This window comes from Lethenteron reissneri, chromosome 1 (genome assembly GCF_015708825.2).
Source record: "Lethenteron reissneri isolate LAM-NWPU_2019-01 chromosome 1, ASM1570882v1, whole genome shotgun sequence".
Lineage (NCBI taxonomy): Eukaryota > Metazoa > Chordata > Hyperoartia > Petromyzontiformes > Petromyzontidae > Lethenteron > Lethenteron reissneri.
The window spans coordinates 5,815,164-5,829,997 of NC_083779.1; the positions used below are offsets into that span (position 1 = coordinate 5,815,164).

The 14,834-nt window shown below is 54.0% G+C and overlaps 1 protein-coding gene across 3 annotated transcripts; it reads right to left on the reverse strand.

Annotated features, from left to right (window-relative positions):
* Positions 1-280: 280 nt before the first annotated feature.
* LOC133343703 (toll-like receptor 2) lies at positions 281-14,347 on the reverse strand. 3 transcript variants are annotated; one of them, XM_061553582.1, is made up of 3 exons: positions 13,482-14,347; positions 6,976-8,086; positions 281-6,627 (listed from the first exon to the last, which is right to left on the reverse strand). In XM_061553582.1, exons 2-3 carry the CDS (start codon positions 8,076-8,078, stop codon positions 4,458-4,460), a joined length of 3,273 nt encoding a protein of 1,090 aa, XP_061409566.1. In that variant the 5' UTR covers positions 8,079-8,086; positions 13,482-14,347; the 3' UTR covers positions 281-4,457. The 3 variants fall into 3 exon arrangements, with proteins under 3 accessions (XP_061409566.1, XP_061409476.1, XP_061409654.1); XM_061553492.1 differs by having other exon boundaries at positions 6,976-8,091; XM_061553670.1 differs by lacking the exons at positions 6,976-8,086; positions 13,482-14,347 and adding an exon at positions 6,838-6,911 and having other exon boundaries at positions 282-6,627.
* Positions 14,348-14,834: the final 487 nt, after the last annotated feature.

A 14,834-nucleotide genomic window follows, 5' to 3' on the forward strand; every position in this document is an offset into this window, starting at 1 on the left:
TTTGGGGGGCTTTGTGACGTCATATTTGAGGGGGGGGGGGTCTGACTTTTTGTGACGCCGTGTGACGAGGGGGGGGGGGGTCAAAAATCGTCCAAAATCGCGTGACGTCATTTATGGACGACCCCCTAGTAATGTCAAAAGGCGACGTCACAAGCCGACGTCACAAGCCGACGTCACAAGGCGACGTCACAACGCGACGTCACAAGGCGACGTCACAAGCCGACGTCACAAGGCGACGTCACAACGCGACGTCACAAGGCGACGTCACAAGCCGACGTCACAAGGCGACGTCACAACGCGACGTCACAACGCGACGTCACAAGCCGACGTCACAAGCCGACGTCACAAGGCGACGTCACAACGCGACGTCACAAGGCGACGTCACAAGCCGCCGCTGTCTGGGCAAGTGTAAGCGGGCAGTAACGTTGCTCTTCAATAACGGGCAAAAAGAAATCACACACACACACATCTGTTTGGTAAACGATTAACACTGATTTAAACGTAACACTGACACAGAAATACTCGTCGCAAAACACTTTCGAGTTGTGGCAGCAAACAACCAATCGCGTCGCTCGAGAGACGGGTCGCGGCGTCCACAACTGGAGCGACCGCGTGGCGCTCTTCGTCCCATCCGAAATGCTGTAACAGCAGAGGTCGCAACCGGGTACCCGATACCCGTACCCTACCCGATACCCGGCTACCCGTACCCGGCCCTAGTAGCCGCACGTGACTCACCCCAACCAATGAGTGAGAAGGCCGTGAGTCACTGGTGAGTAACCGTTTGTCACTCATTTCCCAACGTCTTGTCTCTTCTCACAATTCAAGTTCCTAGAATCAACCCACCCGTGCCTGCAACATGACTTCATCCCAGAGGTCGCAATCGGGTACCCGATACCCGTACCCTACCCGATACCCATACGGGTAGCCGGATATCGGGTAGGGTACGGGTACCCGTTTGTGACCCTGGTGTGGCCGGGTACGGGTAAGGAATCAAAACCCGTTTGCGACCTCTGTGTAACAGCCTCCCCGCCATCGCGCTGGGCAGAATGTAACAATTTCAAATTACCGGAGAGACACGACGTGGATTACAGCGAGTAGTCACGCTGAGCTTTGTCCATTGGACACTGATAGCAAGTTACGCGTCGGAGTAAACTTTACATAATGAATGTACGTGTCATTTAGAAAGTGCCTATCTCTGGCGACAAGACGCCTCAAAATATATTCTTTCACCGCTGGTGGGAACTGATGGATGCAGCCAGCCATGCTGACACGGCTCACGTGGGGATGGTTGGCCAGCGTTACGCCCGGCCGCCTTTGTCTCCACAGTGGCTTTTTGTTGACACACCGCACCAGATACTGATTTGCGGGGTGGCCCAGGACCGATTTTAGATAATCACCACCGGTTACTGGCGGTGGTCGTGAGCGGTTATCGAACTCGGGTCGTCAGGTTCGTAGCGCAGCGCTAACCGCCAGCGCCACCGCTCCCCCCACACGATGCACATTCCTCCCGCGAGCCCTCCCAAACGAGCAGTCATTGTACATTCATTACGATATCCGAGAACTTCCAGTCGATCCGCACACCCCGTGTGTGCACGTGGTCTGACCCTGACGCGCCGCTGGCAAAGCAAAGCGCCTGGAAATGAGATGCAAAGCGTCCACGCGATGTTGGGCTTCTTCAATTCAGTTCGTGGTTCCGTTCCTGAAGGGCTGTTGTTGTTGTTTTTTGTTACAGCTCAGGTAAAGGAAAAATGTCGCTGGCAATTTACTTTTCGCGAGGAAGCACTCGATCACAACTTTCGCTTTGATGGCGCCAGCTCGTTGAATCAAACCGTCTCCGATCACTCAAAGTCTCAAAAAATATTTTCGATTTGTGAAACCAAGCGAGCAACATTGTTTTTTTTTGTCATCACCCATTTCCATCTGAAAAATAATACATTCACAGTTCCCCCACGCTGGCGATGTTACACCGCAGCAAACTCAAATGTTCATCGCAGAGATCAAGTTCCTCGTTCATTTACAATCACAACGCCCTTTCACGTGTTTTGACCGATAACCGATCTGGTGAAGACTGCTGCTGCCGCCGCCGCTGCTACGTTGACAGTCAAAGCGCAAACGACAAACAAACACAACGCGATCCGTCATTTATGACGCCCGGTACGGCCTTGAAAGTAAAATATATATATGATAGGCGACGTTTCGGGCAAATGACCCTACTCGATTGGGTGCTATTTGAAGAAGGGCCAATGCCTATTCTATATTTCTCCATTTGAAGGCCACACACACAAACGCACGCGGCGTTATTGACACACGCGTGCGAGGGGGGCAAGGGGGGGGCTTCTTCGGTTCGCTTCGCGAAGGCGTGCGGCACGAAACGTTGGACATCATCGCGCCAAGCAACAAAGTGGCTTTCAACCTGAGCGCACATCGGGGAGCTCTGCAGCACAACCGTGAGAACTTATGCGGTCGTGAAAAAACGCAAACTCAAACCACATTGGTTTTGTTTTGTTGTGAACCCCCCCCACACACGCGCACATCCGCTTTGGTTGAATAAATAAATAACCCCCAGGCTTCTTTGTCAAATGGATTCCATGTGTCCCTTCCTCGCAGCCTAAACGGCAGCGGGACGGATGAGGAAAAGATCTTTGGCACTGACGCTGGAGAATCAGCTACTTCTGCAGCTATGGGGTTTGCGAGTGAGCTGCGGGAACGTCGATTTCTGCCGTCGTTCACAATTCGACGTACAGAGGGCATTTAGCAAAGAGCACCCTCGAGCCAAGACCCAGAACCCGACTTGAAAGGGTTCTTGCCTATAAACGCGTCTGGCAGTTCAACCCAGCGTCGATTGGGTTCGAGCGAGCAGCCCGACTCTGCTCACGAAACACTGGAATGTAAAAAAAAAGTGGTCGAGAATTTCGCTTGGTGCTAATCCAATGCCACTGAAATTGGGGACGTGTTTGTTTTTGTCAAACAATCAAAAAAAGCGTGGATTTAAAGCACACGTGGACCTTCGCGACCGATAATATTCGCAATTGATTTTGGGTCAGATCGCCATGCGAGTATAGTGGCACGGCAAACATTGGCACGGCACACATTGGCAAGGCTCACATTGGCACGGCACACACGTATGTGTGTTGAACTTCTTTCGCACCGTACGTAGCCACACGTGATAATCGGAGGTGTGGGGGAAAGACAACAAACGGAACACATAAGACAGTTCTAAAGAAATTAGTTTTCAATCTAGATTTAAAGGTGCATAGCTCCAATGGCAGAAGCGCATCTGAAAGCGTGCGATGTGGTGACCGTCTATGTTCAATGGCTAGCCCAAAGCCGCTGTGATGATGACCGGAGTTGGCATGATGGTTTGTGTTCCTTGACGAGATCAGCAAGGTATTGTGGTTCATTTGTGGAAAGCACTTTGTGTGTAATGAGTGCGAACTTATATTGTATTCGTTCACCATTGGAACCTCATTTGCCAGTAAAAAATATGATAATTGGTTTTTTACCCTTCTATCTGGCAACAAAACTGACATGTGAGACTAGGCTCTAAGGAAAGCTGTCTCGGGTGTGGACCAATCAACTTCAAGGACAGTGCACATTATCAGAGTTATGTTTTTTGTTTGCATTATGACTGCAGGTATTGTGGTCTATGCAAACATGACTCCTTGTAAAAAAGGTGTCAGTTTTGTTGCCAGATAGAAGGGTAAAAAAACAATTATCATTGTATTCGTTCGTCAACTGGAAGCCAATGCAGAGTCACGAGCACTGAAAGCAGATGGTCAGATCTTGCAGTGCCCGCCATGACATGTGCCAAATAATTTAATATATGCTGCAGCTTGGTAATGTTTTGCCAGACATCCCGTAGCATAGTAAGTTGCAATACTCGATCCTTGTTGATATTTTGATACACGACTCAATAGTGGTCGAATGTGTAGAGCCCTTGTTATATTCTAGTCGAGCATGGTGCCGCGGCTCTATAGACGAGTAGAAAACTGAATCCTGGAGTCTGTGACCACCACATCTGATCCTCCAACAACATACATTGATTTGCCAAAAAAATGGCGATCCTGAGACAACCAGAACAAGTGGCAATTCTCCCGAACAACCCATCAGGGGTCCTCCTGAAAGACAATGTTGACACTCAGCGAGGCTTTCCTGGAAGGTTACGGCAAGCCCCTCAAACGACACCCTTCTGAAGACCCTGGCCAGGCCTCAGAACCTACCCTAAAGGCCTCACCACAACCGAAGATCTCAACTAGGCCTGAAGAAGAACGAGGCAGACTTTTCTGGGTAACAGATTAAAATAAAAGCAATTCTCTTATCGGCAGCACCAAATCCAGTCACTTCAGTAAGCCTGTCGTTACCCCCTGCTCGCTAATCTGCATCGCTCAGGAAGAGACATGCGAAACTAGGAGGTCGAGATGCCGCCGCCCGGAGACCCGCGGACCGACGACACCCCCTCAAAACGGATGGCTTTTGTCCCCGGCTTCCTCCACCTTGAGCCCCTCAGTCCCCACGTCCTCCAACAGCAGCCCGTCCTCGTATTTCAGGATAGCCCTGAGCTGGGCCCAGAAAAAGCTCTGCTTGGTGGCCTCCGCGGGCCACTCCAGGTAGGTCTTCTTGGACAGCAGCTTGCGCAGCTTGCAGAAGCGGCTGGGCAGCGATTCGGGGCGGATGGGCTCCTTGAGGAGCAGCACGAGGTCCTCCATGGCGTCGTGCGCCGGCCGCTGGTGCGCAAAGTACAGCTCGTAGTTGCACCACTCGCTGTCGACGAAGGCACTGGACAGCACGAAGATCACCTTGCGGCTGAGCTCGATGCTGTCGATGATGTTGTCGATGATCCACATGCCGGGCGTGAAGTCGCGCTCGTGCACGCACACGCGCAGCGGCGGGCGCGCCGACTCGAGCTGCGGCATGAGGTTCTCGCGCACCCACGCGGCGTCCTCGTGGCTGTACGAGATGAACGCGTGGAAGCGGTAGTCCCGCCCCCCCGGCGCAAACTGCCTGCCGCCCCCCCTCATCCGCTTGCGCCGCTTCGAGCGCAGCAGGTTCCACATTGCGCAGATGTACCAGGGCACGTCGAAGCGGCGGCACAGCGCGAGGCACACGACCGCCAGTGCCGCCGTCACCACCACCGACACCAGCACCACGAGTCGCACGTCACACTCCAGCGAGCCGGGTCGGAAACGCTCGAGCTGCGTGCCCAGCAGCTGCGCCGGGTGGTAGCACGTGTAGTTGTTGGGCCAGCCCTCGAGCCGCACGGGCGAGTCGTGGGCCCGCACCTCCGTCAGGAAGCCCCACAGGTCGCAGGTGCACTGGAAGGGGTTGTTGTCAGCCCGCAGGCTGCGCAGGGCCACCATGAGCTCGAAGGTGCCACGGTCGATGACGCCGAAGGAGTTGCGGTCGATGGCAAGGAAGCGCAGGACAGGCGCTCGCCAGCCCGACGGGATGTACTTGATGTTGTTGCCGCTGAGCAGCAGGCACTCGAGCCTGTCGGCGCGGGCGAAGTAGCCGAGGTCGAGCCGGTCGACGTCGCTGAAGGACAGGTCGAGGTGGCGCAGCGTGAGTGGCAGGCAGCCGTAGACGTCGCCCGCCGCGCGGTTGTACGACAGGTCCAGCCACTCGATCGGCTGGCTCCAGTTGCAGCGCTCGACCGCGCCGCCGATGGAGTTGCGCGCCAGCGAGATGTTGCGCAGCGCGCCCCAATCGCGCACCAGCTGCGCCACCGTCGCCAGCCGTGTCAGCGCGTTTTCGGCGAGCAGTAGCGTGCCCAGGAGTGGCACCGTGCCGCGGTAGTCGCAGCCCACGTTGAGGAGCGCCGAATCCGTGAGCCGATTGTTGGAGATGTCCGCCGTGACCACGCGGCGCATGGCGGCCCAGGCGGGGCACGGGATGACGTTGAAGTTGACGTTGTTGATCGTCAGCACGTCGAGGCTACTGTACCAGTTGAAGTTGCCGTCGAACAGCAGCACCTCCGGGTTGGTGATGTCGCGGAAGGCCAGCGCCCGCAACGGCAGCATCCCCACAGGCACGCGGGGTCGCTCCGTCACGGCCGATTTCGTGAAGTCGACGGCGATCAGCGCCATTGCCTCCACGAAGCTGCGCTGCAGGTGCTTGAGGATCAGGTAGTGCAGGTTCTCGTTGAACTTGCCGCGGAAGAACTCGAGGTTGCGCAGGCCGGAGAGGCGCGGCAGCGGCGAGAAGAGGTCGTCGGCGCCCATGTAGTAGTTGGTGGCGAAGAGGCGACGGAAGCGCAGGCTGCGGACGCTCGTGGCCGCGAGGTCGGCCAGCATCGGCGTCACCGTCGTCGGCGCCGCGTCCAAGTCACAGTCCAGGGTGATGGCCGGCTTGGCGCTCCCGGCCAGCGAGGCCAGGGCACCCGGCTCATAACTCCGGAAGCCCTGCCCGGTCTTGAGGGAGAAGATCGTCAAGTCGAGCGAGCGGAGGGCCGCGAGGTCGTCAGCCCTCACGTCCGACACCAGCTCGCCGCCGAGCCACAGGTGGCGCAGCGAGGTGAGGCGCGAGAAGGTGGTGCCCAGCTCGACGCGCTGGTACATGTTGTTCGAGACGTTGAGCATGCGCAGGCTGCCGAGCAGAGGCAACAGCTGAGCGTCGGGCACCACCGTGAGGCTGCGGGCGGAGAGGGGGAAGGGTCACGTGATGCATAACCAGAACCCCCCCCCCGCAGCGTCGGCAATGCTGGAGGGGGTCGAGCCCCCCCCCCCCCCCCCCCCGCTGCTCAACGCTCAGAAACCTCACCCACCCCCGCCGTTTCAAAATTCTTATATCTGTACATTTTTTGGCCGGCCATGCATCCATGTGTCAGTGCGTCCAACCCACCCGCCCATCCGTCCATTCGTTTCTCCCGTTCGTTCTTCCGTCCATCTATCCGAACGTCCGTACGTCGGCCCATCCATCCCAACGCGTCCGTCTCTCCGCCCGCGCGACCACCCGCCCACACGCCCGCATCCGCGTCACCTGTTGTTGAAGAGGTCGAGCTCTTCGAGGGCGTTGCAGCCAAGGAAGGCGCTGTCGTGCATGCGCGCCATAACGTTGAACTGCAGCTTGAGCTGGCGCAGCACCGGGTAGCGCCCGAATGCCCGCTCGCCCAACTCCGCCAGCTCGTTCCGCGACAGGTCCAGCGAGGAGATGTTCGCCGGCAGCCCCTGGGGCACGCGCGTCAGCCTGCGCCCCGAGCAGTCCGCGTGCGAGTCCGTCAGCTTGCAGTTCTCGGCTGCCTCCACCGACCCCGTGGATGACCCAGCCGATGGACCAGCTGATGACCCAGCTGATGACCCAGCCGATGACCCAGCTGATGACCCAGCCGATGGACCAGATGCAGCTGATGACCCAGCTGATGACCCAGCCGATGGACCAGCTGATGACCCAGCTGATGACTCAGCTGATGACCCAGCCGATGGACCAGCTGATGAACCAGCCGATGGACCAGCCAATGACCCAGCTGATGAACCAGCCGATGACCCAGCTGATGACCCGGCTGATGACCCAGCCGATGACCCAGCTGATGAACCAGCCGATGACCCAGCCGATGACCCAGCTGATGACCCAGCCGATGACCCAGCTGATGAACCAGCCGATGACCCAGCCGATGACCCAGCTGATGACCCAGCCGATGACCCAGCTGATGAACCAGCCGATGACCCAGCCGATGACCCAGCTGATGAACCAGCCGGTGACTCGTCCCTTCTCGACTCCCACGGTGGCGTAGCTGGTGTCCCAGCTGGTGATCTGGCGGATGATCTAGCCGTTGACGCCACTCTTGACTCGTCCAATAACCCGGCTAGTGACTCGACCAATGACACCGACGATGAAGCCGTTGCTGCTGATGCTGCTGGTGATCTTCCCGCTGGCCCTGTTGCTGACCTCCCTCTTGACCTCAATACTGACCCCCCGGTTGACTGCACCGGTAATGTTAACGCCGTCCCTGCTGCTGCTTCTGCCGAGCCCAACGCTGACCCCAAGGGCTCGCGATCTCTGTCTGGTGTCGCCCATCCAGCGATGGGTAGCAGGGAGCACAGCAAGAAGGTTGCCATGGGTGTGGTCCAGAAACTGGGAAGCATCGTTCCGCCTGGTCTGACGCAAAGACACGTTCACACACACACAGATATTGATCCACTGCGGGACGAGGGCCAATCGCATCACGCTGTTTAAGTTGACCGCACTTCACCACGCTGGTCAGTTTGGGTCGGTGAACGTGGGGGGGGGGGGGGCATAGGTAGACGTGGCAGCATAGAAGTGCGGTACAACGACGGATTTGGCTTCAGCGTCCACGAGATTTAACGTGCTCGGTGTGTTCCGTGTGATTCGCTGCAGCCTGCGGTGACTGCAGGCCGTGCCCTACACTAACCTGTGATTTACACATGTTACAGCGCAGCATCGCACATTCCATGCCGTACGTGAGATGGACAAACCCTCAACTATACGCCGCTAGGCAGGGCTTATTGGGGGGGGACATGTGGTTTAGAGTCAAGGCGCACATCAATAACGTGGCGGTTAATATCAGCAGCGGGTGATTGTTTGACAAGCCTGGGAGTCGTCGAGAACCAGAAAGGCAAAAAAAACCGGTCCAGAATTTGCACGCTTAGGTAAACACTTTTTTTTCGCTCGGCAAAAAGTGTGCACGCGACTCGAACTCGATGAGCCCAGAACGCGCCGCGGATCTAAGCAGGGTCGAAGCAGTGCTGTGGGGCCGTCCATAAATGACGTCACGCAGCTAGGGGAGGGGGGGGGTCAGACATTTGTGACGATGTGTGATGGGGGGGGGGGGAGAAATGTGACGTCACATCAAAATGCGTAACTTTAAATAAGTATAGACAACACGTTCTACCTTAATTAAATAGACGTTTTAATAAATGTTTTCTCCTACAACATCAGAGTGCAGCGACACATTAAATACGCACTGCAATGACAATAGTTTAAAGCGATTTGAAGCATGTTTTATTTTTGCGGGGGGGGGGGCAGAGCTTTGTGACGGGAGGGGGGAGGTCCAATATCTCAAATATGACGTCACAAAGCTCTGCCCCCCCCCCGCAAAAATAAAACATGCTTCAAATCGCTTTAAACTATTGTCATTGCAGTGCGTATTTAATGTGGCGCTGCACTCTGATGTTGTAGGAGAAAACATTTATTACAAAGACTATTTAATTATGTAGAACGTCTTGTCAATATTTATTTAAAGTTGCGCATTTTGATGTGACGTCACATTTCTCCCCCCCCCCCCCCCCCATCACACATCGTCACAAATGTCTGACCCCCCCCCAAGTGCGTGACGTCATTTATGGACGGTCCCTTAACCGTGGCCGGCTGTCGAACTCGGTGCGCCAACCACTGTGCCACCGCTCCCCTGAACTGCAGGATTTAAAAAGTCCACGTGCGTACAGGGAGGGGGGGAGGGGTCAGGTTTTGACAGACTTGTGCGTACCTACTCAATGGATGGCCCCTTACACCCCCCCATGAGCGTCAGGCATGAGCCACAGGCGCTGCTTACATTGGCAAGCGATGTCTGAACCGAGTTTCTCAACGCGACTTCACCAATCCCCAGTGGTGGTGACAATCAGTGCGGCTCAACAGCCTCCATGGACCGACACAGCGTTGAGAGGCCCTCCTCATTCAGCAGCAGTGGATTTGCAAAAAAAGTGTGTGGAAGCTTGGGGTGTGTAACGTTTCGAGTTTGACCACAAGAAACAGGGGGCTTGTGCCGAGCAAGGGGCAATCATGAGCACCGTGTATATGGTGGTTGCAGTCTGGAACGTGTCCAGTTTGAATTAGTTTAATTTGGCCCAATTCGTCAGCCAGTCCAGACAAGCCCTCTGTGTAAGAAGGCGACAGATCAGGGGTCGGCAATCTGCGGCTTTGGAGCCGCGTGCGGGCCTTTACGGACTGCTTCGTCACGTGTTGCTGTATTTTCTTGGATGTTCTGTTTGCACTCAGTCACATATTCACTTTAAGATGTTTTTTGTTCATGTTTTAGTTTTTTTGTTTGTTGCGGTTGCACCCGATTCAAGAGCCGTAAGGCTCACAGGGCTATACCTAATAAATGAACTTGAAACTTGAACTTGCTTCGCAGGGCAGGAAAAGAGGGCGGCACCTTGCACAGCATCGGCGTCTTAAGTGTTGCCAGATGTTGCTTCAGCTCAAGGCCGGAGCCATGGAGTCAACATTGGGGGGGAGGGGCAATCTTCCAGGCGGTCTGGGGGTCCCCCCCCCCCCCCCCAGAAAAAAAAATCTAAATTTAAAAACTCAATTCCTGCCATTTCCTGCCTAAAATATTACAAAATTCACTAACACATAGGATGGACTTTTTATTATTTTTTTTTACAATAATGTCTAATAGTGTATTGTATAACATTGCTCTGTTTTTTTTTTACCTTTTCTTGTTCCATTGTATGTAATGGCAGTGATTAGGGATTAATAAAGTATAACCATAACCACAATCATATAAACAGAAATGTCTTTTATAGCAATATATTGGGGGGGGCATTTTGAGCATATTTGAATATTGGGGGGAGATGTGTCCTCCCCCAATCTATATTATAATAACGTCCTTGCTTCAGCTATAATAATAGGGGTTTTCACCTTTTTTCTGGCAACAAAACTGAAACCTTTTACAAGGAACCATGTGTGCATTGACCACAAGTATTGTGCTAGAAAAAAGGGGAAAACCCCTATTATCATATTTTGGTACTGGCAAAGGAGGGCTAATGCTGCTGCTTGCTTCGGCTACTCAATGGTCACAATTCTCGAGATAATCCGTGGGCGGATTTTCCGGTTGACATATTTATCCTTATTTGCGACGAGAAAAAGAAAAAAAAACGGAGGCTTTCGTGACCAATATCATCCATAATACAGGTTTTTTTGGGGGGGGGTTAGATCGCGTAAATATATAAATGTGGTGTCGTTAAACCCGCTACCACCCGACACAGCCAACTAGTAAGGCGTTTGTCACGTAAACAGAACGTGCCAATTCGTTACGAGTACAGCACTAACCGGTGTGTTGAAGAGCAAATCCACAACATTGTAAATGTTGTAAATGTTGTGTATTTGCGAACCCAAAAGAACATGTATTACACTGGTCAACACACTTTTTCTGGCATAAGGTATTCCAACGGTTTTAAGGTAATTTTGGGGTGCTGATTCCAAATCTGGCATCAGTTTTTGTCTATCACATCAGGTTTTTGAGATATCAAATATTGCATTTTCAATAAAAACTGCAGAAGAAAAATATTAAATAAATGTGGATATCTACATAAAATGACATTATAAACACACTATCCTAAAAATACAGCACCATATTTTAACACTAACGCAGTCACTGACTCGCAACAACTTGCAATCATAAGTGACAGAGTTAATTTCGGGTAGAATCAATGAAAATGGGGTATGCCGATAGCATAAAAATGAGACGTGATAGAGCAGATTTGGAATCAGAACCCTAAAATTAGTCTAAACAGCTGCAAAAATCCAGGCCAGAAAAAAATGTTTATATTTTGTTGACCAGTGTTACAGAAAAATAAACTGTTGCAGGCTTTTGGGGTCAATGATTAAGCTGCTCAAGGGCAGGTGACTCATGAGGATACAAATAGTCCGTTGGGGGGGGGGGGAGCGGTTGTGCAGTGGTCAGCGCGCTACGCTACGATCCCGGCCACCCGGGTTCGATTCCCGCTCACGGCCAACACCAGTGACAACTATCTGAATCGGTCCTGGGCATCGCCTTGGTTGACTCAGCTAAAAAAAAAAAACGAGAACCTGGTTTAATGTGTAAACATCGTCATCGGGGAGACAAAGGTGACCGGGCGTGTCGCTGGCCACACAACACCTCTCCCGTGCTGTGCCGGCCTTCATAGGTGCTGCTCGCTCACAGCACTTTGCCCCGACAGCCTGTAGAGGCTACACAGGAGGGGGATCTTTTGTCTTTGCACTGAGGCAGCGAGATAAACACAGCGCTCGACTTTAAGAATTCCAAAAACCAAAAACAAACAAACGTGGGAGTTCATCGGCAGGCTGCACAGATGTAATATTAACATATCGTGCGTGTGGTCTCGGGGTCACTCTGCGATCCGGCTAATCCACATACACTTCCCAAATTCCGGTGTTCGACTATCCATCGGACGCGCGTGCCATACGCCGCTCGCAAATCTAAGAGAGCTTCCCTCCCATTGAGGAGCGAGGGACATTTGTTGACTCTGCACAACTGGCGAGAGATCGAGACAGCTGGCGCAGCGGTCGTTTAAATCCCCACGACACTCGGCGCGCGGTACAATATCTGTCGCGGGCAGGACATTCAGACAAGGGACTTGATTTGAATTCGAGCAGGGCCCCCTAAATAAAAAAACACGTAAATATAAAAACACAAATTTTTAACTTGCATAGAAAAGTAATTGTATTTTTGCATTTGCTGTACAGCCAGATAATACTACAAATCGCTAGCCTTAAACACCCAGTCGTTCATAAAATTTGAAGGCGGTATAGTACTATAGTAATAGAGCAAGTGCAGAATCACTGAACCGGAATTGATAGCTTGAAAGCATTTAGCGTGGGGCCCTTAAAAGTGCGGGGCCCGTAGCTACTACATGTGTAGCTACTACATATGTAGTAGCTACTACATATGTAGTAGCTACTACATATGTAGTAGCTACTACACGTGTAGTTGCTGCTACATGTGTAGCTACTACATATGTAGTAGCTACACATGTAGCAGCAACTATACGTGTAGTAGCTACTACACGTGTAGTAGCTACACATGTAGTAGCTACGGGCCCCGCACTTTTAAGGGCCCCGCGCTAAACGCTTTCAAGCTATCAATTCCGCTTCAGTGTAGTAGCTACTACTACATATGTTGCTACTTTTGCTACTACGATAATCTGGCACTGAACCCGGGCACGTGCCTCGTTCGTTCTGCATCTCGGCTCGCGGCGAGTTCTGGGTGTACACGAGGTCGCTGCTGTAGCCCCTTGCGAGTGGGGCACGTTCCCCTCCACCTCTGCCGTGTCCCGTAAACTACCGCCACTGCCGACCGCCTTAGGGCTGTGGTCATCACAGAGCCGCTTGGCTCAATGTGGGCACCCCCCACCCCTCTCCTGACCCAGCTGACACAACGTAGCCTGGTTCTGGCAGCCACAATTGACTTGAACCTCACTGGCACTCGCCTCCTTCAACGGAGGAAGAACAGCAACAAAACGACACCAACTCTCCATCTCTCTCTCGAAGACCTCTCGTCGTGTCCAGCAGCAGACCTCGACATTGTACACTGAGCCCCTGAGTGTATCGCACCTGCTGCTGCTGCTGCTGCTGCCTCCTTCACGCAAAGAAAGAGATCAGAAGCGTCGCATTTGCGCTCGGACGTTGCGCCACCCGCTCCACGTCCACAATCCGCTCCGCACCTTTGACGCGCGGTTGGCGCACCGAGCAGGTACGCGCACGACAGTCGCGGTGGGCATGCGGCGACAGGGTGAGAGTCTCATTACCTGCTGGCACCTGGGCTCACTCGTAGCAGTGGGAGCGGTCGTGGCCGAGTCGCAAAGCCACCGACCCGCCACGGAAGAGACGCGCTCGCACGGCCGAGACAAAACGTCGAAGTCTTCCTCCTCCTCCTCTTCTTCTTCTAGCGGCGGTGGCTGTGGACTCGGTGGCGTCGCGGCCGATTGAATGCGACCCATTGGCCCCTCTTCACGCGGACAGCAGCAGGGCGCAGTGGCCGTTCCATCGGCAACACGAAACTCAAGAGAGGCGGAGAAACAAAAGAAAAGACAAAGTTCCTCCCCAGCCCCGTATAGCCTCAGCAGACTTCTGGGACAAGTGCCGTTAGCGAGTAGCACCTGTGGAGGCCGGCACTGTGGCACACGACGGGGTTGGGGTAGTCGGCACCACGCCCGGACGCCTTTGTCTTCCCCAAGTGGTGATACGTTACGCGGCGCACCGGGAGCTCATTTGAGGCCGCGTCGACCTCGGAGATGCCAAGAACCGGTTCGGATAATCGTCGTGAGCAGGAATTGAACTCGGGTGGCCGGGGTTGGTGGCGCAGCGCAGCGCTAACCGCAACGCCACCGCTCCCCGCGAGGCTCGGTCAACAAAGATCCCCCGCATCGCAAGATCCCATAACCACACACAACACGCAACACACGGAGTCTGCCAAAACCCTCCTCCTCTTCCTTGTCGAGTTAGGCACCAACAGGCGAGTGCTCCCACCACGAGCGCCACGCGTAACCGGCCGTCTCTCTGTTGATCCACACGCGGCGTTTCCTCTTCACCGAGTGGCGGGCTCTCTACCAAACCCTCCTCCTATTCTCTCGATGTTGTTACGTCATTGGTGACCAGGCAGAGAGTTAAACATGCGTGTCTGGGTGTGCGTGTGTGTGCGTGTGTGTGCATGTTTGTGTGTCTGGGTGTGTGTGCATGTCTGGGTGTGCGTGTCTGGGTGTGTGTGTGTGCATGTCTGGGTGTTTATGTGCGTGTCTGGGTGTGTGTGTATGTGCGTGTTTGGGTGTGTGTGCGTGTCTGTATCGTTTCGGCCTTCATAGGCGCTCGCTAACAGCACTTGCCCCTACAGTCTGCTAAGGCTACACGGGGGGATCTTTGTCTTTGTGTGCGAGTGGTGGAGCAGCGGTTAGCGCGGTGCGCTACTTACCGAACAGAGACACGATTTCGATTTCCGCTCACCGGTCCTGGGCCTTCCCTAGGTCGACTCAGCCTCAAATGAGTACCTGGTGAGACAAAGGCGGCCGGGCGTGGTGCTGGCCACCCACCCCCTCGTGTGCCGTGCCGGCCTTCAAAGGTGCTCCCTAACAGCACTTGCCCCAACAGTCTGCGAAGGCTATACG

Bases quoted from the DNA above. Each gene is read 5' to 3' on its own strand.
- LOC133343703 (XM_061553582.1), bottom strand. From the start codon at position 8,078: ATGCTTCCCAGTTTCTGGACCACACCCATGGCAACCTTCTTGCTGTGC. The intron at 6,628-6,975 runs GTGACGCGGATG...CTCCGCCCGCAG, and splicing joins CTCGACCTCTTCAACAACAG to CCTCACGGTGGTGCCCGACG.